At 38.7% G+C, this 23,278-nt stretch overlaps 1 protein-coding gene across 2 annotated transcripts in view; it reads left to right on the forward strand.

Annotated features, from left to right (window-relative positions):
* Positions 1 to 23,278, forward strand: part of LRRC36 (leucine rich repeat containing 36) — a 29,506-nt gene that overhangs the window by 2,830 nt on the left and 3,398 nt on the right. Inside the window, exons 2-9 of one of the 2 annotated variants that reach the window (XM_045533494.1) lie at positions 17 to 105; positions 6,682 to 6,809; positions 8,642 to 8,693; positions 12,553 to 12,993; positions 15,667 to 15,965; positions 20,082 to 20,247; positions 21,657 to 21,802; positions 22,612 to 22,735. In XM_045533494.1, coding sequence (XP_045389450.1) covers positions 17 to 105; positions 6,682 to 6,809; positions 8,642 to 8,693; positions 12,553 to 12,993; positions 15,667 to 15,965; positions 20,082 to 20,247; positions 21,657 to 21,802; positions 22,612 to 22,735 — 1,445 coding nt within the window. The remainder of the gene's footprint in view (positions 1 to 16; positions 106 to 6,681; positions 6,810 to 8,641; positions 8,694 to 12,552; positions 12,994 to 15,666; positions 15,966 to 20,081; positions 20,248 to 21,656; positions 21,803 to 22,611; positions 22,736 to 23,278) is intronic. The other variant, XM_045533495.1, reaches the window with a different exon arrangement.

Below are 23,278 nucleotides of genomic sequence, written 5' to 3' on the forward strand. Positions count from 1 at the left end.
TTATTCTATGTGGCAGCTCTAGGGAGAAGACAATGAAAAACTGTGTGACAGATGAAAGCTCTGCATCAAAAGTCAGTGCTGATGTTGACACCAGAATTGAAACAGGTACGTTTTCTCTCTGTGATCATAAAATGATTAAAATATCAGTTGTCTCAGCTGTCATTGTCAATCTTGGTAGGATGAAGACAAAACAGCTGAGAAAGAATAGATTTGAAGCAAGCACAAGATTTACTGGCTGTATTTTTCTTCCTTCCTCTCACTGCCAGAAGGACCTTATTGAGCAGGCCTAACCCAGAGCCCATCAAAGCACAAGCTGTACTCAGAGTTCAGTTTGATTTACATCACTTTACATCATTAGTACACCCAGAAAATTACATTGCCTGACCCAACAGGACCCTGGGCGTGGCTAAGGTGATTGATTTCATTAGAGACTCATGACTCATCTACATCCATGCAGTTTGCACCCTGGGCCTCCTGGGCTCCCCCACCAAGAATCTTTGCAGCTGTAGACTCTCTTGTGTTTGGGCTATATCCCTGGGGAATGTTTGTGTTATATTCCTGTAAGCACTATTGGTAAGCCAATATGATTAAAGTGGTTATGTCACATTAATAGTCATGCCACAGGCTAAGAGAAAGGTTTCTACCAGAGAAATTGCATCTGCTGTATCCTTGTGGGTTAGCCTGGCACTATAAGATAAATGAGATAACCTTTTGCTTGAGAAAACTTTCTTCTGTCTCTAGGCCTCCGTCCCTTTGAAGGAACTACTGAATTATACACAAACTCTAAAAATTATTTTCTAAAATCCCAGCAATAACTTTAATAGATTGACTCTATAGTTTAGACATTAAGGGTTTTCAGTTTATAACATATGGTTGTATTTTTCTGACTTCTTATCTATCCATGTGAACATTTATTGTCAAGTCATTTTCACAGTATTTTGTGGTAAAATAAGCCATGGTGAGGTATGATTTTACTTTTCCTTTCTTGGTGTCCCAGTGCATATAAGTGATGGAAGTATAAATTGCTTTATTTCTATTTATTTATTAGTTTTTTTGTTTGTGTATTTAGAGACAGGGTCTCATTCTGTAGCCTAGGCTGGAGTGCAGTGGCTCTATCATAGCTCTCTGCAGCCTGAGACACCTGGGCTCAGATGATCCTACTGCCTCAGCCACCAGAGTAGCTGGGATTACAGGTGTAAGCCACCATGTCCAGTGCTTTGTTTCATTTTAAATAGTATTTTTAATATTTAAATGTTGATGTGATACAATTTTATTGTAATAATTTTGGAAAATACTGAAAAGCATGAATAACAACATTTTAATCACATATAAGCCCATCCCCTAAGGAGAATCCCAGTTAATACTTTGGTATACAGCCTTTCTTGGTATACAGCCTACTCTTTTTTCTAGTTACATTTATAGACCCATTTCCAGACAGAAAAATACATTGAAGCATAGTTTGACTGCCTCGTTTTGTATGAGCTGAATTAGACTTCATTTATGCCCTATTACATCAACATAAGCAAAGATTCATTGCACGAGTTAAAATGTTTGAAAATGTACACTCTCTTCTGAGAATAAACTAACTGCTTTACTAGACAGAGGGCCTGTTTCTGAAGGTTCCTAGAAGCTCTGGCTGTTGCCTGGATTTTTTTTTAACATAAAATTTATTTTGCTCCTTGAAACGTTAAGGAGCTTTACTTTGCACTGAAAATTGTGTTTGTGCTAGATCCCTGGGGAGTGTTGCCAGCAAGCACTGTTGGTAATCTAATATGATGAAAGTGGTTATGCCATGTTAATGGCCATGCCACAGGCTAAGAGAAAACTTTCTGGAGAACAGCTCCTACTAGCTCGTTGTTCAAAACAGTGTTTTCCTACCAATCATTTTGAATGGGCAGGGGACCCCCGCTGTCTTGGATCTTCCTCCTGTTCTCCTAACTGCATAATCTTTGACTTTTTCAATGATTCTTCTCTCCCTCCTAAACCCCCAAAATAAGCATACCTGAGCTAAGTCCTCAGGCTCTCCTAGTCTTTCTCTACTTGTGCCCTTATTGATCTCATCTATTTTACAGCTTTATTTACAAATAAATTTAGTATTTATTTATATTTATTTTATATTATTTCCCCATATCTTAAATATGCTGGTCTAGCTTTGATAGCCTATACTGGTCTCTCTCTCCACCAGTCCCCTATTTCTGTTGACCAACCGGTAATACTCACTTGGAATCGCCACTGTTTAACTTTCTAGCCTCTCAAGCTAAACATGTCCAAAATGACCCCAAAAAACAAATAAACAAATGAGTTCTTTCCCCTAGCCCTCAACAGCCCTAAACCGGTTTCATCAGCATGACCACAACTTTCCCATTAACCTGGCCCAGAATCATGTCAGGGTTTGATGCTGCTGCTCTCTAAAGCTCAGGTGAATGTTCATACCCTGTAGTATGACCCACAATTGACGAGCCTCCCTTTCCATTTTGTAATAGTCTATTTACAGGCACACTTAATAGCTATCATTTATGGAGTGTAAACTCTGGGCCAGGCACTGTCCATTATCTCAGTTAATCCTCACAACAACCTTGAAGGTGGTTTTGCAAGTGAGGAAACTGAGACCCAAAGAGGTGAAATAACTTGCTCTAGTTATAAAGTAAGTGGCAAAGCTGGGATGCAAATTCTGGCCCATCTCTCATCAAAGTCCTCTCAACCATTATGTGATGCCCCTTCCCAGTCTCTTCTTCCTTTAATTCATTTTGTACTTTGCTGCCAGATTAATTCTCTTAAACCGTGGCTGTGATAATTATTAATAATTACACTTGCCTGCTCAAAAACTTCAATGGCTCCCACTCCCCTACTAAAATAAGTCTGAACTCCTTCACTTTATATACAAGGCTGCCCTATGCTTTGTCCACAATTTATCTCTTCAGCCTAACCTGAAACTTTATCTCCTATTTCTCAGCTACAATGTCAAGTGTCCAATCAAACCAGACCACTCCTTCCTTCCCAAATAGTCCTTTCTTTCTCCTTCTTCTGCCCCTAAATTAATGCTGGCTCTCTGCTTGGAATGCTTTTTCAAATCCTTCCCTTTCTTTATGACCCTGTTCAAAGTCCATGCGTTTTAGTGAAACTTTTTTCACTTTCTTTGTAAACTCATATAACTTATCTTCTGGAACATATACTCTAGAAGTAGAAAAAGCAAATATTCCCTGAAGCATTTGCAGCATCATTAGAAAAAAATGAGACAAACAAGAAAGAGCTAAGTAACAATTCTAAGCAATGTATATGAAAATGTCAAATGAATGACACAGATCAATATTCCTCAAACTCAGGGCTGTTGACCCCTAATCCAGGGATACATCCCAGAGGTCCACAGACAGTCTGAGACACTTTAATTTTGTGTTTTTGTTTGATGGCAGTTAAAAAAAAACATTGAAAAGATATAAACGCAAAATAGCTCTTTTTCAGTGATAATCTGATTTTTTTTAGAAAATAGACTTTATTTTTAGAACAGTTTTATATTCACAGCAAAATTGAGCAGAAAGTACAGACACTTCCCATAGACCCCCTGCCTACACACACACAACCTCTCCCACTATAGACGTTCTGCACCAAAAATGGTACATTTTCTTACAATCTGATAAACCTATAATATATTGACACATCATTATCACCCAAAGTCCATAATTTACATTAGGGTTCACTCTTGGTGTTGTACATTCTATGGATTTGAAAATGTTTAATGACATATATCCACCATTTTAGTATCATACAAAATACTTTCACTGGCCTAAGAATTCCTTGTGTTCACGTGTTCATTCCTTCATCCTTCCTAACACCTGGCAACCACTGATCTTTTTACTGTCTTCATAGTTTTTCCTTTTCCAGAATGTCATGTAGTTGGAATCATACAGTATGTTGCCTTTTCAGATTGGCTTCTTTCACTTAGCAATATACACTTAAGGTTCCTCCATGTATTTTTATGGCTTAATAGCTCATTTCTTCTTAGTAATAAATAATATTCCATAGTCGGGATGTATCACAATTTATTCATCCACACACCCACTACAGGACATCTTGGTTGCTTCCAAGTTTTGGTAATTATGACTAGAGCTGTTATAAACATCCACATATGGGTTTTTGTGTGGGCATAAGTTTTCAACTCATTTGGGTGATTACCAAGAACATGATTGCTAGATCATATGATAAGAATATATTGAGTTTTGTAAGAAACTGCCAAATTGTCTTCCAGTATAATCTTTTTAGGATATCTTTTTATATACTGAGTTTAGTTTCTTAGAGTGCAGTTTCTCAAACTAGAGTCCTATTCTCAGAGTTTATTAGAACATTGAGCTTAAGAAACATTGGTGACATGCTCAGAAGCTCAGCGTGTGCTGGGGAAAGTGGGTTAAGGTTTTGTGGCAGATATGGAAACAAAACCGCCAGACTTTACAGGCCGGAGAGCACTGGGATGGCCTGAAAGGAAGGAGCAGCACATTTTGGCTGGTGGGGTTAGTGCGAACAGCTGTAGGAAAGTGGTAATGAGCATGGCAGGTCATGAAGAAAGCTAAGCGATGGTGCGGTTTGGGTGGAGTGTTTGTGTTGGGTAGAAGATCAGATTCTGGAGAGCAATGACTGCCTTACTAAAGATAATTTACATTTATCCTGTAGGTATATGTGTATAAAACACACATAGATTCTGTGAGTTGAAAGGGACCCTGTCTACTCTTTTAGCCAGTTCTTTTTGCCTTTAAATAGAATCATACCTAAAATATACTGATTTAATGAATCTCTTATTGTAAAATAGCAAAGAAAAATTCACCACAGTCACCCTCAGTGGCTTGTTCCTAGCAGATGTGTCAAGGTCTTCTTTATAACTCTTTAAAACCTATCCCATTTCAACCTGTTGATCTGGCTGTCTCTTTGTTTTGCCACAATGGAGTTTTGGTTGGATAAAGCTCAGCTTTTAGCTTAGACTCCCCAAAATATTCGCTTAGACAAGATAGAAGTTAATTTCTTTCTCATATGGAAATCCAGATGTTGGCAGTCTAGGGCTGTTATAAGGGGAGGTTCTAAGTGGAATAATGAATATGAGGGAGGAGTACCTAGCAATCTCTGCCACAGTAGAAGTGAGAACAACTCAGCAAAGTGCATATCTATTGGGTAAGGCCCAGTATATCCATATTCAGCCATAAAAAGAAATGAAGTACTGATACATTCTACAGTGTGTATCTTAAGAACATCATGTGCTAAGTGAAAGAAGTCAGACAAAAAGACCATGTATTGTATGATTTCTTTTATATGAAATATCTAGAATAAGCAGTTCCATAGAGACAGAAAGTATATTGTTGGTTGCCAGGGGATGGCAGAGAGGGGAGAATTGGGAGTGACAGCTATGGGGTTTCATTTGAGGGTGATGAAATTTTCTGGAATAGATAGAGGTGATGGTTTCTACAAAGATTTAGGTTATAAACAGCAATTTCTGCTATACCTTGTTTCTGCTATACCTTGTGTAATGCTACTGCAACAGGAACCGTAAAGTTTGAAAGCTCATGTCACTTTGAGAAAAGTAGTTCTGTCTAGTCCAATGATTGGAAGAACATCTTATGGTTAAGTACGACATTTCAGTCCCAGAAGGCAACTCAGAAATAGGAAGCATCTTAGAGCCCCAAATAGACTGAGGGGCCAGTTCTCAAGAGGCTGGCTTTATTCATTCTGTATTCTCAGTTGCCCTGGCTTATAGTAGCTTTCTTTTGCCAGACCAACAGATGAAAATGAGCAGAAGAGCACATTGTTTAACAAAGGCCCAAGCTTTTGACAGTATCTTAATTCTTATACAATCCTGCTAGAAAAAAGCCTCCCTAAACAAAAGCAAAACCCTTATTCTTATCCAACTTCCCCCAGAAGACCTCAAATTGCAGAATTCTACAACTAATAAGTGTATTAATAAAAAATGTGGGAAAATATTTGTACAAGTGTGACAATCTAATAGAATTTCTAACTGGCTCTTCTTGATAACAGTTTCCAGGGTGGCCAAGACTAGGATACAGTTTTTGTTTGCTTTTCCTTTTTATTTTTAAAATTGGCAAAAATCATAGGCAAATCTTATGCCTAATCAAAGGCAAAAAATACTGAGACACCTAAGGATTTATCATTCCTCTCTATGAATGAATCAGGACCTATGGTCCTGATTAGTTTTTCTCTTTTCCCAGATGAGGAAATCAAGGCAGAAAGAAGGTGGTCTGAAATGGTGAATCAGTGCTGACAGCTGATTAGTTCCCTGGAGATGTGTAATGCCAGTCTATTCCCAGCATCTCTTGCTGTAGTGGAGATTGTTAAATTGGTGTCAAAATTCAATATTTATTCACTTAGGAAATGTGCAAAATATTTGCCTTCCTCTCATTTTACTGAACACTTCATAATTTATGAAGCCATTTCATATCCATTATCTTGTTTTAACCTGGCCTCAACCCTTAGAGATAGGCAGTTTAGGTTTTATCATCACCATTTTACAAATGAAGTGAGAGATTTAGAGCAGTTAAGAGTTTTGCCCAAGTTCACAGGGTTTCCAAGTTGTGGCACCAGAACTACCATTCAATCTTGTGACTTCCCTTGCAGTATCTTTCCATTAGACTTGCTGCCTTTGAAGTCTGGTCAGTGCTTCATTGTATGCCTTTTCTTTTAACACAGATTCAAACAAAGGACTTTTTATTCCTCTCCCCAACCGGGAAATAAAGGATTCCCTAACAAGTACTTCTGCAACCCAGGGCCATGGTACACCAGATCAGAAATTAGACACTTTCCCACCGGGGACACAGGTAATGTATTCACTCTTCTGCTGATCTGTTGATTAGTCAATGATTTATACTAATAATTCAGTGGACTCTCAATTATTTATGAAGGTGTGAAAGGACTTGCTTGATGAAGGCAGTTTAGACCCTCTAAAACAGCTGTCCCCCACCTTTTTGGCACCAGGGACCATTTTCATGAAAGACAAGTTTTTCACATACTGGGAAGGAGGGGGATGGTTTCGGGATGATTCAAGCACATTACATTTATTATGCACTTTATTTCTATTTTTATTACATTGTAATATATAATGAAATAATTATACAACTAACCATAGGTTGCGGGACCCCTGCTCTAAAAGGAAAGGGCAGGACAGGATGAAAAGTACCTTCTCCATTAGTTTCAATCTCCCGTTTTCCTCTCCGTCTCTAACCTGTTATCAAATGTCATATATTTATACATATAACTTTAGCACATACTATGTCAGATACTTTGGTCCTCAAACAGAAATGCAACTGTTATAATTTTTGGCTGGTTTTATTAATAAAATTTCTGTTCTCTACCCAATTCCTCCAACTCCTGTGGCCTTGCCTCTTACATTTTCTACTTATGCCTTTTAGTTACTGAGTCTTACATTTCAGGTCCAGCTTTCCCAAAGTTTCCTCTGCAGTGTAAAAAAAAAAAAAAAAAAGAAAAAGAAAAGTTAAGGAATAAAGGTGGCATAGAAGTTGTGGGCAATGGGAAGATAAAGATCATGCAGGATGAGGGAAGAATAAAAAATAAGTTTTTAGTGAAAAAATTGGTGAAGGGATGAAACTTATTATGATGCAACCTATAAGACTTATTTTTGTGAGTGAATGATACTTTATATAGTGAATTGGCTACTTTATACTGAACTTCTCCCTCTGTCTGCCTTTTCTTTGATAAATTTATGAGCAATGAAATTGTGGAAAGTAGTCAGCCAAAAGGAGAAAGAAAAAAAGCAAAGGCTCTGATTAATCTGCAGTGTGGATAATCAAGACTGTACTAGTAAAAAGTTAGTAAGATTTTTTTTTTGGTTTGAGTACATAATACCTTCATGTTTTAAAAAGACAGATTAGCATTTAATTGGTTTCTTTGTTTTTGGAGATTCTACTTGGGTGACAAGAAATGATTTCAATTACCATTCTATGAAATCTTAATTTTGATTTAAAGAAATGAAGATAAAGGATATTCCAATCTACAGTTAAAGTTAAATGGCCCTTTTTAGCTATAAACAAACAAAAAACTTCTCTGAAATTACTTCTTGAAGTGAGAGAAAAAAGGAAATTGAATAGCTTGCTATATACCTTTTTAGATTGAGAAATACGGAAGTGGGATTTCTTTCCATGACTACCACAAAGATACTGAATATTTTAAGATAATTTTTAAAAAAGCAAACCCTAGATGGCTTTCCATTTTGCTCAATCCTTGTCTAGTTGCATTTCAGATTAATTTTCAGCCTACTAAAACTCCCATTAGGTATTGTGGTCGATAGATTTTCTAGAAGATAAAATAAGTACTAGAGTCCTTTAAACAGAAAAAACAAAGTTGGAATAGGTAGCCTTATCTAACTTCTATGCTGAGCTATCTATAGCAGAGAAAATACAGTATTTCACTGTTTGATATGTCCTTTACCTTCTAAGGATATTAAGGCAACTCCTTTTATTGTGACTGTTTTAAAATAGGCTCAAACCTGGACGTTTTCTTAAAGATCTGTCTCCCTAGCTTACAAGGATGGTCTTCCTCACTAATAGGAAAGTATTCTGAACCCCTGGTTTTATAAGTTCACATCTGAATGCCCATGGACTTCCTTCTACCCAAACTTTCAAACTTTTTTTAGATGCAGGAAGTGGCAAGAAGGGAGATGCCAAGTGACAATCACCAGGAAGATGGTAAGTATTTTGCTCATTGAGTATTTTTCCCACCAGTCAGGGAAATCTGGATGTGATGGCATTTGGGAGATGAAGAAGATGTCTCAATCCAGAGCCCTATTTGGTCAACTAACTCTTTTCTGCTTTCATGAGGAACTGCCCTGGATGCTTAGTGACCTGTGAGGCTTTTCTGCTTGAACAGTGATATTTTGACTTCTTTTGTTCTTGATTTGCTATATTGGCTCAATATTCTGTTTCTTTTTCTTAACCCTTCTTCTCTTGTTTTGGATTTATTATTATTTTATTCATCCATTTTTTTCTATTAGTTTATAAGTTATACACTATTTGTATACTTTTAGTATTACTCCCAAAATGACAGTATGTCTCCTTAACTTATATAATTTTTAAATTAATCAATACCTTAACACTCTTCTCTTGAGTAATTCAAAGAATTTAGAGTGCTTTACTCCATTTAATCCCTACTGACTTATATTTTATTATTATTATTGTAGATTTTAATACTCTATATTTTTAAAAACCTCACAAGACATTTTTATACAGTTGATGTTAATTTAAATTTATCCATTTATTTACCACTGTTTACTAATTTCTTTTTTTCTTCTCAGACTTCCCTTCTGAGATCATTTTCCTTTATTTTATAGTAGTATATACCATTGGTGATGATCTCTTTCAGCTTTTCTTTGTCTGAAAATACCTCCATTTCAGTATCATTCTTGAAGAATATTTTTGCTGGGTATAGATTTCTAGGTTGGCAGTTATTTCTTTCAGAATATTGAAGGTATCTCACTGTATGCTGTCTTTTGTGGTAGATTTTGATAAACCAGCTGGAAGTCTGTCACTCCCGCAAGGATATGTCTTTTTTTCTCTGGCAACTTTTGAGATTTTCCATTGCCTTTGATTTTCTGCAGTCCCATTTTTCTCTCTTGTCTTTCTGGAACTCTTTTTTTTGGAACTCTTGATTAAATAAATATATGTCAAATAATTTCAATTTGTCCTCTTTGTTACTCTTTTATATTTTTCATCTTTTTTGTCAGGTCTGTATTATCGATAATTTCTTCTGGCACATCTTTCAGTTCACTAACATTCTCTTCAGCTGTGTCTAATCTGCTGTTAGGCTTGTCTGCTGAATTCTTCTTCTTCTTTTTTTTTTTTTTTTTTTTTTTCACAAACAGGGTCTTGCTTTGTTGCCTAGACTGAAGTGCAATGATATGATCATAACTCACTGCAAATTTGAACTCCTGGGCTCAAGCAATCTTCCTGTTTCAGCCTCCTGAGTAGCTAGGACTACAGGCGTGCACTACCATATCTGGCTAAGTTTTTAAAATTTTTTTGTACAGTCAGGGTCTCAGTGTGTTGTCTAGGCTAGTCTTGAACTCCTGGACTCAAGCATAAATTCTTGATTTTAGTTGTTTTCTTTCTCAGTTCTATAAGTTTAATTCAGTTCTTTTTCAAATCCACTGGGTCACTTTTTATAAGGAGTAAATTTTCAGCTTGTTTTCTACTTCTTTAACTATAGAAAACATGGTTGTTTTATAGGCTGTATCTGTTAATTCCAACATCTTATGTTTTTGTGGGTCTGTGTTTGTTTTTTCTTTTAGTTGTCACTCACATTGTCTTGTTTCCTTTTTATTTGAATGGTTGTTTTTGGCTGTTTGCTGGCTATTATATTTGAAAAATTATTTGTAGGAATGATTGAAAGTCTTGCATGAATATATCTTTTCTAGAACAGATTTTCATTTGCTTCTACCAGGTGCATGGGACACACTATCAGTCTAGGATCATCTTAGTCCCAGCTCAAGGTTTGAGATTCCCTGGGCCACCCAGATGATGCAAACCTGGGTTACTAGTCAGTACAAAGGCTGGTTTCTTTCCAGTTTACCTTTACTCTGAAGGTTGTATCCTGCTCAGGTTCCATCTTAATGGGTGTATGTTGGTGGGGAGAAAGAGTTTTGTCACACTCCTCACCTTGGGTGTACCCTGGGCTTGGACTTTTGTCTCTGTTTGCCCTAAAAAGCCTAGAGTAAAAGTAGCTTCAAGTGCTAGACTTACTTAAATGGGATCCTGCTGTTTCCTAGATTTTGGCTTAGAAATTCCTCTCTATCATGTTAGCTCTTTGAAGCTTTTAAGAATATATATCACCCCACTTTTTAAATGTCTTCAACGGGTGATTACTGTGAATTTCCTAATTTGTCATTACTTGAAACTGAAGTCCCTTGTTCTTAGATTCTTTTCGTTACCTAAACGCATTTCCCCAGTGTATATGTTGATACTAGGTAAAACATTGATATTCTTATAGGTCCTGTAGAGTTAAAAGGTGCTTGATTGCATTTTTTGTTTTTTGCTTTTTGTTTTTTTTTTTGGTAGAGACAGGGTCTTGCTATATTGCTCAGGCTGGCCTCAAGCCATCCTCCCACCTCAGCCTCCCAAAGGGCTGGGATTACAGGCACAAGCCACCAAGCCCGGCCTATTTTTAAATTAGTGTGACTAACTCAGATAGAGTATTTTTTGTTTCCAAAGTAAGCCTTTCAAGCATATGAAGCTCTGAAAGCACCAAAGAGCACAGACGCTTCTCTTTTTGTCTGCTCTACTTACTCCATTATGAGGCTTTTCGGAGATGACAGATAGAGTTATCTGAGACAAATGCTTTACAGCTGGGATAGTACGTGGGCCAGGGATTTTCATAGGTTTTGCATTTCCTACCATTTAATTGGCTTAGGATAGTGGTTCCCAATGAGTGAACCTAGAGCCTCTGAGTGGAGTTTCGGGGGTAGGAGTAGGCTTAGCTTTATTTCAAGGAGTCTATGAAATCATTGACCAACTACTGTCTATAAAATCAATTGTAGGCCGGGCGTGGTGGCTCACGCCTGTAATTCTAGCACTCTGGGAGGCTGAGGCGGGTGGATTGCTCAAGGTCAGGAGTTCAAGACCAGCCTGAGCAAGAGCGAGACCCCGTCTCTACTAAAAAAATAGAAAGAAATTATCTGGCCAACTAAAATATATATAGCAAAAAGATTAGCCGGGCGTGGTGGCAATGCCTGTAGTCCCAGCTACCCAGGAGGCTGAGGCAGTAGGATCGCTGAAGCCCAGGAGTTTGAGGTTGCTGTGAGCTAGGCTGATGTCACAGCACTCACTCTAGCCCGGGCAACAAAGCGAGACTCTGTTTCAAAAAAATAAATAAATAAATAAATTGTAAAATCACAACTATTGCCGTGGGGGGTACATCAATTTTTTTATATGAATTTAGAGTCTAGAAAACTCTGAAACTACAATTTTATGAGGAAGTTCCTAGGGGGTTCTATCGATAACAAATTTGTCTCCAGAATGTTATAGATTCTTTACTGTTTACACAAATGTCCCACATGTTTTATTGGTAGTGGCAGTGTTGTTCCATGTGGAAGTCTTTTTATCACTTGATGCTACCATTTATCAAAATTATAAAGTAGCTGGGTGTGGTGGCTCACACCTGTAATCCTAGCACTTTAGGAGGCTGGGGTGGGAGGATTGCTTGAGGCAAGGAGTCCAAGACCAGCCTGAGCAAGAGTGAGACCCCATCTCTACTAAAAATAGGAAAATTAACTGGGCATAATGATGCACACCTGTAGTCCCAGCTACTCAGGAGGCTGAGGCAGGAGGATTGCTTGAGCCCAGGAGGAATTTGAGGCTGCAGTGAGCTATGATGATGTCACTGCAACTCTAGCCTGGGCAACAGAGTGAGACCCTATCTCAAAAAATTATAAACCACCTCTTTCTGAGAACCTTTTCTTGTAGACAGAGAGTATATTCAGTGAACTGAGGTATTCCCAACTAGGCCAAAAGAATTCTCATGATGTGTTGTTTCTTCTTCCTTGGTGGTGATTAGAATTCAGACACTACTCACCTCGTCAACCCACAGTCAGATCCGCAGAGAAGATGACTAGAGAAGGATATCGAATACCTTTTTTTGACAATACATCTTCAGGTTCTTCTCCGGAAAAGGACTTGATACCAAAACCTGATACATACCAGCTTATCCATGATGCCTCCCTGAGTAAACGCCTGGACGTGGGTGATGCTGGCCAGATCCATCCCTATCCATTACCTTCAGATGTTGGTCTGGAAAATTATGATAGTCTTTTTTCGCAAACTCTATCCATGCACAGAAGTCTTGGTAAAAGGCCTCAGAGAAGCAAGAACTATCAAGAATATGGCATAAAGCCTTCAGATGACATAAAGGCCACCATATCCCATTCCTGTGGAGACTTACTGACTTCTCAATCAAACACTGACTCAAGCACTGAAAGGCTCTTGAAACTTAGTGCAGGTAACGGCTTCCTGTCAGTTTATAGTTCTGTTTCATAGGCATGAAGATAAAAGATATAACTGCAAATTTGGAATTAACATTTCTTAAATTGCATTAGCAATATCGTAAATCAAATTTCAGGGTCAGCAGTGATCCTTGAAACCTCCAGAAATCTGAGGGTATGAGTTTCACATGATAGATACATTAGAGAATATTTATAGAATGTGAGCTTCACAACTACATGCTATTCTAGTTAAGTAGCATCTCAGGACATGTTTCTAGCAATATCTAGTCTTCTTTGGCCACTGTCACTTTTATTCTGAATTACTTTCAGGAGTTAGTTTCATGGTAAGTGATGGAGACCACTCATTTATTTATTCAACAAAACTCACTGAGCATGCATAATGTGCCAGACACTGCCCTAGCTCTGCAAATAAAGTAGCAAACAAAATAAAGTTCCATGAATACTTTACCATGATAAAAAAGTCCCTAATTTCATGGAGTTTACGTTCTAATGGGAGTAGGATAGGTGATAAACATGTTAACATATAAATATATGTCAGGTTATGGTAAGCACTGTGAAGAAAAATAATATAAGGGTATAGAAAATAAGGAGGAGGAGGTAGTATCATAGCTAGAATGGTCAGGGAAAACATCTCTGATGAGGCATCATAAAAGTTCAGATTTGAGTGAAGTGAGAGTGTAAGCCATGTGGATCTTTCTAGACAGTGGGAATAGTAAGTGCAAAGATCCTGAGGCTGGAACATGGTTGGCATGTTTAAGGAACAATGAGGAAGCCAGTGTGGCTGCAGCAGAGATAGTGAAGTGTATAGATGAAGTCAAAGACATAGCCAGACTTTTATTCTGAGTGAGATCAGAAGTTGTTGGAGGATCTGTAGCAGGGGAGTGACATGGGCTCACTTAAGAATTACTCTGGGCTGGGTGAGGTGGCTCGCTCCTGTAATCCTAGCACTTGGGAGGCTGAGGCGGGCCGATCATTTGAGCTCTGGAGTTCAAGACCAGCCTGAGCAAGAGTGAGGCCCCGTCTCCACTTAAAAAATAGAAAGAAATTAGCTGGACAACTAAAAATATATAGAAAAAATTAGCTAGGCATGGTGGCACATGCCTGTAGTCCCAGCTACGTGGGAGCCTGAGGCAGAAGGATCACTTGAGCCCAGGAGTTTGAGGTTGCTGTGAGCTAGGCTGACGCCACGGCACTCTAGCCTGGACAACAGAGTGAGACTCTGTCTCAAAAAAAAAAAAAAAAAAAGAATTACTCTGGATGCTGTGTTGAGAATAGACTGTGAGGAGCAAAGGTGAAAGTTAAAAAAAAAAACAAACCTTTGGAGCAAGTAAGAGATGATAATGGCTTGGGTTAGATAGACAGCAATGGAGGTGGTGAGAAATATTCAGAGACTGACTACATTCTGAAGATAACACCTTGTGATTTGCTGATGGATTGAGGATGAAGTGTGGGAGGAAGAGGGTCAATGATGACTCCATGGTTTTGAGTCTGAATAACTGGAAGAATGGAGCTTTTGTTTACTAAGATAGAAAAGAGTGGGAGGAACAGGTTTTAAGATAAATATCAAGAGTTTGGGTTTTAAACATACTAAGTTTGAGGTGTCTATTAAAACTTCCCGGAGATGCCAATTTGATAATTGGACATATTAGCCTAGAGTTCAGGGAAGGAGGTGTGACTGGAAATATAAATTTGGGGATGATAAGTGTATGGATGGCATTAAGGATGAGATCTCCCCTAAGGAGTGAAAATAGATAGAAAAAAGATCTGAGGACTGATCCTGAGCCCTCCAACAATTAGAAATTGAGTGGATGAAGAGAGACCAACATGGAGAATGAGAAAAAAGCAGCCAGCAAGGTAGGAGGGAGAAAAGCCAAGAGGAAATGGTATCCTGGAAGCTAAGTGAAGAATGTGTTTCGGGAAGGAGGGACTGATCAATGCTGCATCAAATGCCCCTTATAGAGGGAGAGCCAGGACTGAGAAGCAATCATGGTATCTGGCAAAGCAGAAGGGATTAGTGAACAGCTTCAGGGGATGCATGAGAATAAAAGGCTCATTGAGGTGAGTTCAAGAAAAAATTGGAAGTGAAGCAATAGAGTTACCAAATATATTCAACCCCTTCAAGGAGTTTTGCAGTAAAGGTGAGCAGTGAAATGGAACTGTAGCTGGTGGGTGGTGGGGGTGGGGTCAAAGAGATCCTGATGAAAATGATCCAGTATAGGATCATTACCTGTTTTCTCAGTAAAATAAAGGAGGTCAGCACCTGAGAGTAAGGAGGGAGGAGAAAGTGTTGGAAGTTTGAAGAGAAAAGAGATATAAAATAGTCATCTCGGAGGACAGAAGTATAAATTGACCAGAGTAATATATTAGGAGAGCTGCGCAGTACTAAGAGCCCAGTTACGATAGTGGTCATGGGTTTAAAGTGTGAAAGTTCAGAAGAGACGCATGTTGTTCTCCAGCCATGTTCCATAGCTCTGGTATAGGCTTGGCACATGTAGACAGTTGCATTTAACTAGAGTTGGGGTTTTGTCAGAGAGAAAGGATCCAGGGAGTTGAGGGTGTATGCTAAGGAGTGGTTATTATGACCCTTGGATTCTAGGCTAGGTGTGAATGGAAGTGAGACGTGGGGGAGTTGAAGGGCAGGTTCATCTCCCAGCCTGTTTCCTCCACAGATCTGTATGCCACAACCCATTTCAACAGTGACCCTGCTCTTCTGGCCAATGTAGAGCAACAGTTATCCACCAGCCTTGGTGATTTAACACCAGCACATGGTTCTTTCCCAAACAACCCTGTCCTGGGAAACAGGACAACTCCTCTGCGGACACTGCTGTTGCCTCCTGGGACTTCAGAAGACAGAGAGATTTTGACCAAGAGGTCATTAAACCCATCAAAGAGAGGATTCAAAGGGAAGGACAATATCCTTGCCAACCTGAATCCAAAGCATGGTTCCAGAGATGCTAAAGGCAGTGAGGCAAGTGTTGGCTTGTTTGTGTTTGTGCAAGAAACACGTCAGATTCGAGACCAGTTCTGGTGGGGGGTATGGGGGTGGTTCTGACCAACAGTGTTATAAGTTCAAAGGTATTTTCAGAGGCCAATGACTAATACTGCCAGGCTAAAGCCTGTGATTCTTCTGCCTTTGGCAAAGTCATTCCCCACTGCCACCATTTTCTCATTTCTGTCACAGAGAGAACTGTCCCTGATCTACTTCTAGGGCATAAACATAGTGAGGAAGTATGATAAGAAGTGGCAGACAAGAGTCCACCAACAGGAAGGAATGCAGGAGGTCCAGGGGCCTCAGGGTTTGCTGAAGACTCATCTCTGTAGCATCGATGTTTATAGTAGCATCGATGTTTATAATGTCATCATGTTTACTTACATTTGCTTCAGCCACAAATAGCTAACTAGGTTGAAATAGTTCTTATAAAAGCATTGCTTTTCCTTTTCCTTCTAGAAATTAAAATGATTCTAAAGTTTTTCCAAAGTAGCAGCAAGCAGAAAATGAATTAGATTATCCAGGTGATTTTTAGCTAAAAGTAGTTCACTGGATGAACAAAAAATCAAGAACCATTCCCACATATACAATATACACATAATTAATTTTATAATATCATAGTATGATAGTGTTATATAATAAAATTCATTATTATCAGTTCTTAGTAACAAGTTTTGACACTGCCTTTGCATACATTCCTCATGGAGAATGCCTTCCACTCTCATCTCTTGGGTTTTTTTGGTTTTTTGTTTGTTTGTTTAATACAAGGTCTCACTCTGTGGCCCAGGCTGGAGTGCAGTGGCAGGATCATAGCTCACTGCAGCCTCGAATTTCTGGGCCCAAGTGATCTTCCTGTCTCAGCCTCCCTAGTAGTTAGGACCACAGGCATGCACTACCATGCCCAGATATCCACTCTCCTCTCTTGTCTGTTTGAATGTTAATTTTTCTCCAGGTCCTATGTCCATCATTAAGTGTTTTTTTCTTTAGTTAGAGGAACTACAGCTGTCAGGCCCCTCTCTTCCCTTGGACCCAAGATCCTTTGTCTTAAGAACCATTTGTCAGTTACTCTGCTATGTAAGGAAGCAGGGAATTTGGTCAAAACAACTATTTCTAGTCACTTATTTTTCAGTTGTTGGAAATATTTTTGCACATTAGGATGGGTTTACAGGTTTGTGTGGGCTTTTTTTTTTTTTAATTCTTTAAATACTTTCTATTCAATTTCAGAATTTTGGAAGTGGTTATAATTTTTGTGCACCAAAGGGGGCAGTCTTGTAATACTTTGTTTAACTTTTGATTTCTTTTTTCATTCTCAGCCTCTATACCTATTTTTGTTTGTTTGTCTTTTGTTTTTGTTTTGAGACAGGGTCTCTCTCTGTCACCTGGGCTAGAATGCAGTGGCATCATCATAGCTCACTGCAACCTCAAACTCTGGGCTCAAGCAATTCTTCTGCCTCAGTCTCCCAAGTAGCTGGGACTATAAGCGCGTGCCACCACTCCTGGCTAATTTTTCTTTTATTGTAGAAATGGGGTTTTGCTCTTGCCCAGGCTGGTCTCAAACTCCTGAGCTCAAGGGATCCTCCCTCCTCAGCTTCCTGAGTAGCTGGAATAGTGTGCACCACCACACCCGGCTAATTTTTTTTGTTTTTTTTGTTTTTTTTTGGTAGAGATGGGGTCTTGCTATGTTCCCCAGGCTGGTCTTGATCTCCTGGCCTCAAGCAATCCTTCCACCTTGGTCTCCCAAAGTGAAGGGATTACAGAAATGAGCAGCTGCACCCAGCCTCATTAATTTTTATAATTTGTCTATGCCTCTAAAGTCAGTTGGTCAAAATAAATTTTATAATCACAAATTCATGTATAGTTTAACTTTGTACATCATGGGATTGTTTTTTATAACTTTTAAAATGCTCTTTTTAGCAATTTTCTGACTTACACCTTTCAGAAACTGAACAGTATATTTCTTATATATTTATATTCAAGCAGATCTTTTAAAGCTTTCCACATCAAGAAACATAATGTCTAACAGGAAAAAAGGAATAGTCCAGAAAAACACATTGAGATTTTAACAATATAACGTGAAATAGAGGTGAAACAAATTTCCTAGAATGTCTTATTAATATATAATAACATTCCAACTATCCCAAGTGTTGCTGTACCTTCACCCTAAATACATCAATACACAGTTAGTTCTCTTATCTGATAAAATATGTATAGGGGGGCAGGCACACTGGCTCATGCCTATAATCCTAGCCCAGGAGTTCAAGGTTACAGTGAGCTATGATTGTACCACTGAACTCCAGCCTGGGTGACAGAGTGAGACCCCATTTCAAATGAAAGAAAGAAAAAGAGAGAGAAAGAAAGAAAGAGAAGAAAGGAAAGAGAGAAAGAAAATATTACAGAAAAGCAATAAGGCATAATTTGCTGAAAATTAAAAGACCCATGAAAAGTAACAAAATTATCCAAAAGTTCATTAAAATTACCCCAGCCATAACTAGACTGTGATAAATGGAGGTGCTGAAAGGCATATGAAAGTTTACAAGTTGCTCCATGATATATAGACACAATTATCATACATGAAAAACCAATAACAGTAATCTTCATGTTTGATAAGTTCCTCTAAAGTGGCCTTGTTGTGTAACTCGACTTTCTGTGACTTTTCTTCTCAGTAAGGTTGTTATATAACTTCTTAAAGGACCTCATCTTTGCCTCTTCATATGACCACAGTCCTTATACAGTACTTTTAGGACACATGATCAGTGTGCAGTACAGATCTGTTGAGTAATTGTTTATCCCATTTGTAGTACCTTTCCCCATTAATCATAGTCCATGTGTGACTGAAGTTATAAATGTCACTGACTTTGTTGTTCTGCCTCACAGTTGTCAGATCTGATAACATTAGCTAATTAATCATCTTGATTTTTTTTTTTTTTGAGACAGAGTCTCACTCTGTTGCCCTGAGTAGAGTGCTGTGGTATCAGCCTAGCTACCAGCAACCTCAAACTTCTGGGTGCAAGCGATCCTCCTGCCTCATCCTCCTGAGTAGGTGGGACTACTGGCACATGCCACAATGCTCGACTAATTTTTTTTCTATTTTTAATAGAAACGGGGTCTCACTCTTGCTCAGGCTGGTCTCAAACTCCTGACCTCAAGCGATCCTCCCATCTTGGCCTCCCAGAATGCTAGGATTACAGGCGTGAGCCACTCTGCCCAACCTTATCTTGATATTTTTTTACGTCAAGAGAACCAAATATTGAAAAATAATTTGGCTGTTTTTAATATATATCAGCTTTCTTGAAGTCCATGAGACCCTGCAGGCAAGATTGGTAGATAGATTTGTACATAAAATTCACAATTATATAAATCATATACATGTTTTCTCTGAATGAATAAAAACAATTATGAATTTTACTGTACAGATGTATCTATACATCTATCTATATCTATCTACCTATACATGATTCTTACTGAATAAAAAGTATCTCAGTATGGGGTCCAACAATAAAATTTAAGGTATAATATTTAAAAGGTTACAGCTGGGTGCAGTGGCATGCACCTGTAATCCCAGCTAGTTGGGAGGCTGAGGCCGGAGTATTGCTTGAGCCCAGGAGTTTGGGGCCAGCTTGGGCAACATAACAAGAGCTTGTCTCTAAAAAAAAAAAATCAAAGAAGTTATATTGGATATTTATGTTTATTATATATTAATATATTAAATATATGCTTACTGTGGTTATAATTTTTTATTAAATAACTCCCCCATTTTATTTAATGATATATTTTTAATGTTCTGCAATTTAATCTTTCCATATAACAATACATTGAACCATAGATATAGGTATCAGCCAACATATTTTTTATTTTCTTCTGAAAATTCCTACAGAAAATTATGGTAGAAGTTACTGTTACTTTTGAAATTATTCTTGAATATCTTATTGTATTTACCTTGGATATATATAATAAGCAATTCAAATCCAAAATGAAAGATGAAGTCATCTTTCCTTTTTACTTTTTTGAAATGTTAACACTTTAAATGTCTGGGTTCTTACTTCCCCTATTGTGTAAGAATGACAAATGGTTGGGGTTTTTTGTTTTTTTCTTGAGCCTCTCTCTAGTGACCTGGGCAGTTTGCATGGTTTGCCAGGAAACCACAGTCCACCGATCTCTGCCAGAACCCCCCATGTGGCCACTGTCCTCAGAAAGCTCCTGGAGCTTGTGGATAAGCACTGGAGTGGCACTGGCTCCCTCCTCCTCAACAAGAAGTTCCTTGGTAAGTGAATGCATTCTCGGTTCCTGGAGAACGGCTGGACCTTGCTTCTGCTCTGTGTTCTGCTAAAAGCCACTTAGTCTTCTTGCAAGGAAAATTGTTCTTATGATCACTTACCAAAACATCTCAGAAATGCCATAGTTAACAAATCTGCAATTTTTCCCACATCCTTCTTTATTTTTAAAAAATCAGCACTCTTTCCAACTGTTTAGTACCAATTGTTTTGCTCCTCCTTTGATTTTTTTTTTGTAGTTTTTGGTAATATATAGAGTGGCCAGATATATAAAATAGAGAACAGTCATGTTAATAATTGCAAAAAGATTTTATGATCTTTGAAAAAGTACCAATAATGGGCCAGGCGAGGTGGCTCACGCCTGTAATCCTAGCACTCTGGGAGGCCGAGGTGGGAGGATCGCTCGAGGTCAGGAGTTTGAGACCAGCCTGAGCAAGAGCAAGACCCCCGTCTCTACTAAAAATAGATAGAAATGATCTGGACAGCTAAAAATATATATAGAAAAAAATTAGCCGGGCATGGTGGCGCATGCCTGTAGTCCCAGCTACTTGGGAGGCTGAGGCAGAAGGATTGCTTTAACCCAGGAGTTTGAGGTTGCTGTGAGCTAGGCTGATGCCACGGCACTCTAACCTGGGCAACAGAGTGAGACTCTGTCTCAAAAAAAAAAAAAAAAAAAAAAGTACCAATAATGAATCCACAGAAATTCAGTTGATCATCAAGAGTTTTGAGATGCTGTTGAAATGTTATGATTTGAAAAACTTGAATGAGGAAATGACCTGGACTCTTTATTTAGAGTTTTGCAAATGTTGGCTCCAAGTGTTTATTTGTTATTGAATGGAAGAAGAATTCAAGGAGCTTTTGGTGGTGGTAAAAGTTTAAGTAAAAACTAGAAAATTCAAAGTTGTTTGGGCTTGGAATTTTTTTTTTAATTTCTGAAGGGACATATACAGAAAAAGAAATCCTAGCCCAGTTATTTTCCTTCCCCAGCTGACCCAGGAGGGCAACCTGCAGCCTTAAGGCAACTTGTGGCCTTTTAGGTCTTTAAGTGCAGCCTTTGGACTGAATCCAAATTTTACAGAACAGATTCTTTTATTAAAAGGGGTGCAGCAGAGAAAGATGAAGCTTTTATTGCCTTCTTTGGTGTTTAAAAAAAAACAATCTTGAAATCAGAAGGCTGCAGGTTCCCTAAGCCTGCTTGGGGCTGCTGTTTCTCCACAGAGGATGTGGGATATAATTTCTTGTCCTTCATACAACATCTCTTACAGCCATTTGCTAAATTCTTGTAAAAAGGGGATATTAGATCACCCTGTTTGTTCTACAGAGCTGGTAGTTATTGACTAGGAATTCTGTGCTTTAGCTTTTAAGATTGGCCCGTGTGCCCAACTTGAATTTTTGGCAGGTCCTGCCCGAGATTTGCTTCTGTCTTTGGTAGTCCCGGCTCCTTCTCACCAGTGGGGTCGCTCACATCCTGAAGATATGACAAAAGCCTTCCACAGAAGGGAGCTTGAACTGAAGGAGGCTGGGCATTTGGTCCCTAATGACATGGTATGCCTCTCTCATCTGCCTTTCCTCTCCTCCTTTCCTAGAAAAGGACAGAGCAGCAGAACTAGAACAGCTCCGTGCCCTAAAGATCAGCATCACTACCAACAGCTAACCAAAATATAGAAAAGTCAGTCTGGGCAAAGTAGGAACACAAAACTTGTCAGGACAGGGACAACTTGGAGGTTCCGCAGGGATAACTTCCTCATCCTAACCCAGGTCCAAAACTTCTAAAGAAAGATTTGAAATGGGAAGAAACAACCAAATAAAAAATCCAAAAAATCCTGGAATGAGAATGCTTAGGATCATGTTTGTGAAGGTCATGGTTTGGTCCCAATGAAGGAAGGCAAATGTCTCTGGGATTCTCTTTTCTCCCTTCTGATGGAGCTGAGAGCCCTGAACCAGGGGCCAGGGCCATTCTAGAGCATCAGGCTGCTGGCTCTGGGAGAGGGTGAAGGAACTCATATCCCCAGGCTTTTTTCCCATTTTCTTAATATTAGAGGGTTTTCAGACACCAAGTACAGTTCTAGAAACTTTAGATAGATGAGTCAGAATGCTGGCCACTTGTCAAAATGACCACTGTTCTGCAAGAGTAGTGGATAACTCATAGGAAAGATTGTGACTCCTTGTGATCAATTTGTTTACTGCTCTTTAGCTGTGTTGACCAATGAACTAAAGTTCTGATGAGACAGTCACAGAGATGATTTCCATTCAGTTTATCACTAAGTAGAGGAAAAGATTCTTAAAGTCCTCTAAAAGCACTCCTCAGGATTTCAGATTCTTTATATGTTTGTATTTTGTTTTCTGATCCAAAGGAAAGTTTGAAGCAAAAACTGGTCAGAGTGCTAGAGGAAAACCTCATTTTGTCAGAAAAAATCCAGCAGTTAGAGGAAGGTGCTGCCACCTCCACTGTGAGTGGGCACCAGTCCCATGCTTACGGTAAGTTCAAGAAAGACATGTGTGGGGCATCCCAAGACAACTGTTTATCTATAGATGACCCATTTAATAAACTTCATCGTACAAAGCTCACATGGCTGCCTTTGAGCTACTTGGTCATTACTCTTCCTGGCAGTTAATGGAAACAATCATCTTGCCTCAGAGAGGTGTAATGCAGGTGGCTTGAGTTACCAGATAAGCTCTTTGTCAGCATCAAGCATGTACAAATGTTATTATTGCCATTATTTTTGAGAATGACACTTGCTTTTGTGATTGCAGCAGTAGAAAATATTCTTTACAATAAGTATGAAAAATGTAAGGAAAATATAACTCCATGACCTAGCAATAACTTCGGTTAGAGTTTTGGTATATTTTCTTCCATCTTTTTTTAACTCAAAATTTAAAAGTGTCCTGATTTAAAAATAATTTTTGTTTGAGACGGGGTCTTGCTGTGTTGCCCAGGCTGTCTCCAGTTCCCGGGCTCAAATGATCCTCTCACCTCAGCCCCCCGAATAGCTAGGATTACAGGTGTGCACCATTGCACCC

This window comes from Lemur catta, chromosome 20 (assembly GCF_020740605.2).
Source record: "Lemur catta isolate mLemCat1 chromosome 20, mLemCat1.pri, whole genome shotgun sequence".
Classification (NCBI taxonomy): domain Eukaryota; kingdom Metazoa; phylum Chordata; class Mammalia; order Primates; family Lemuridae; genus Lemur; species Lemur catta.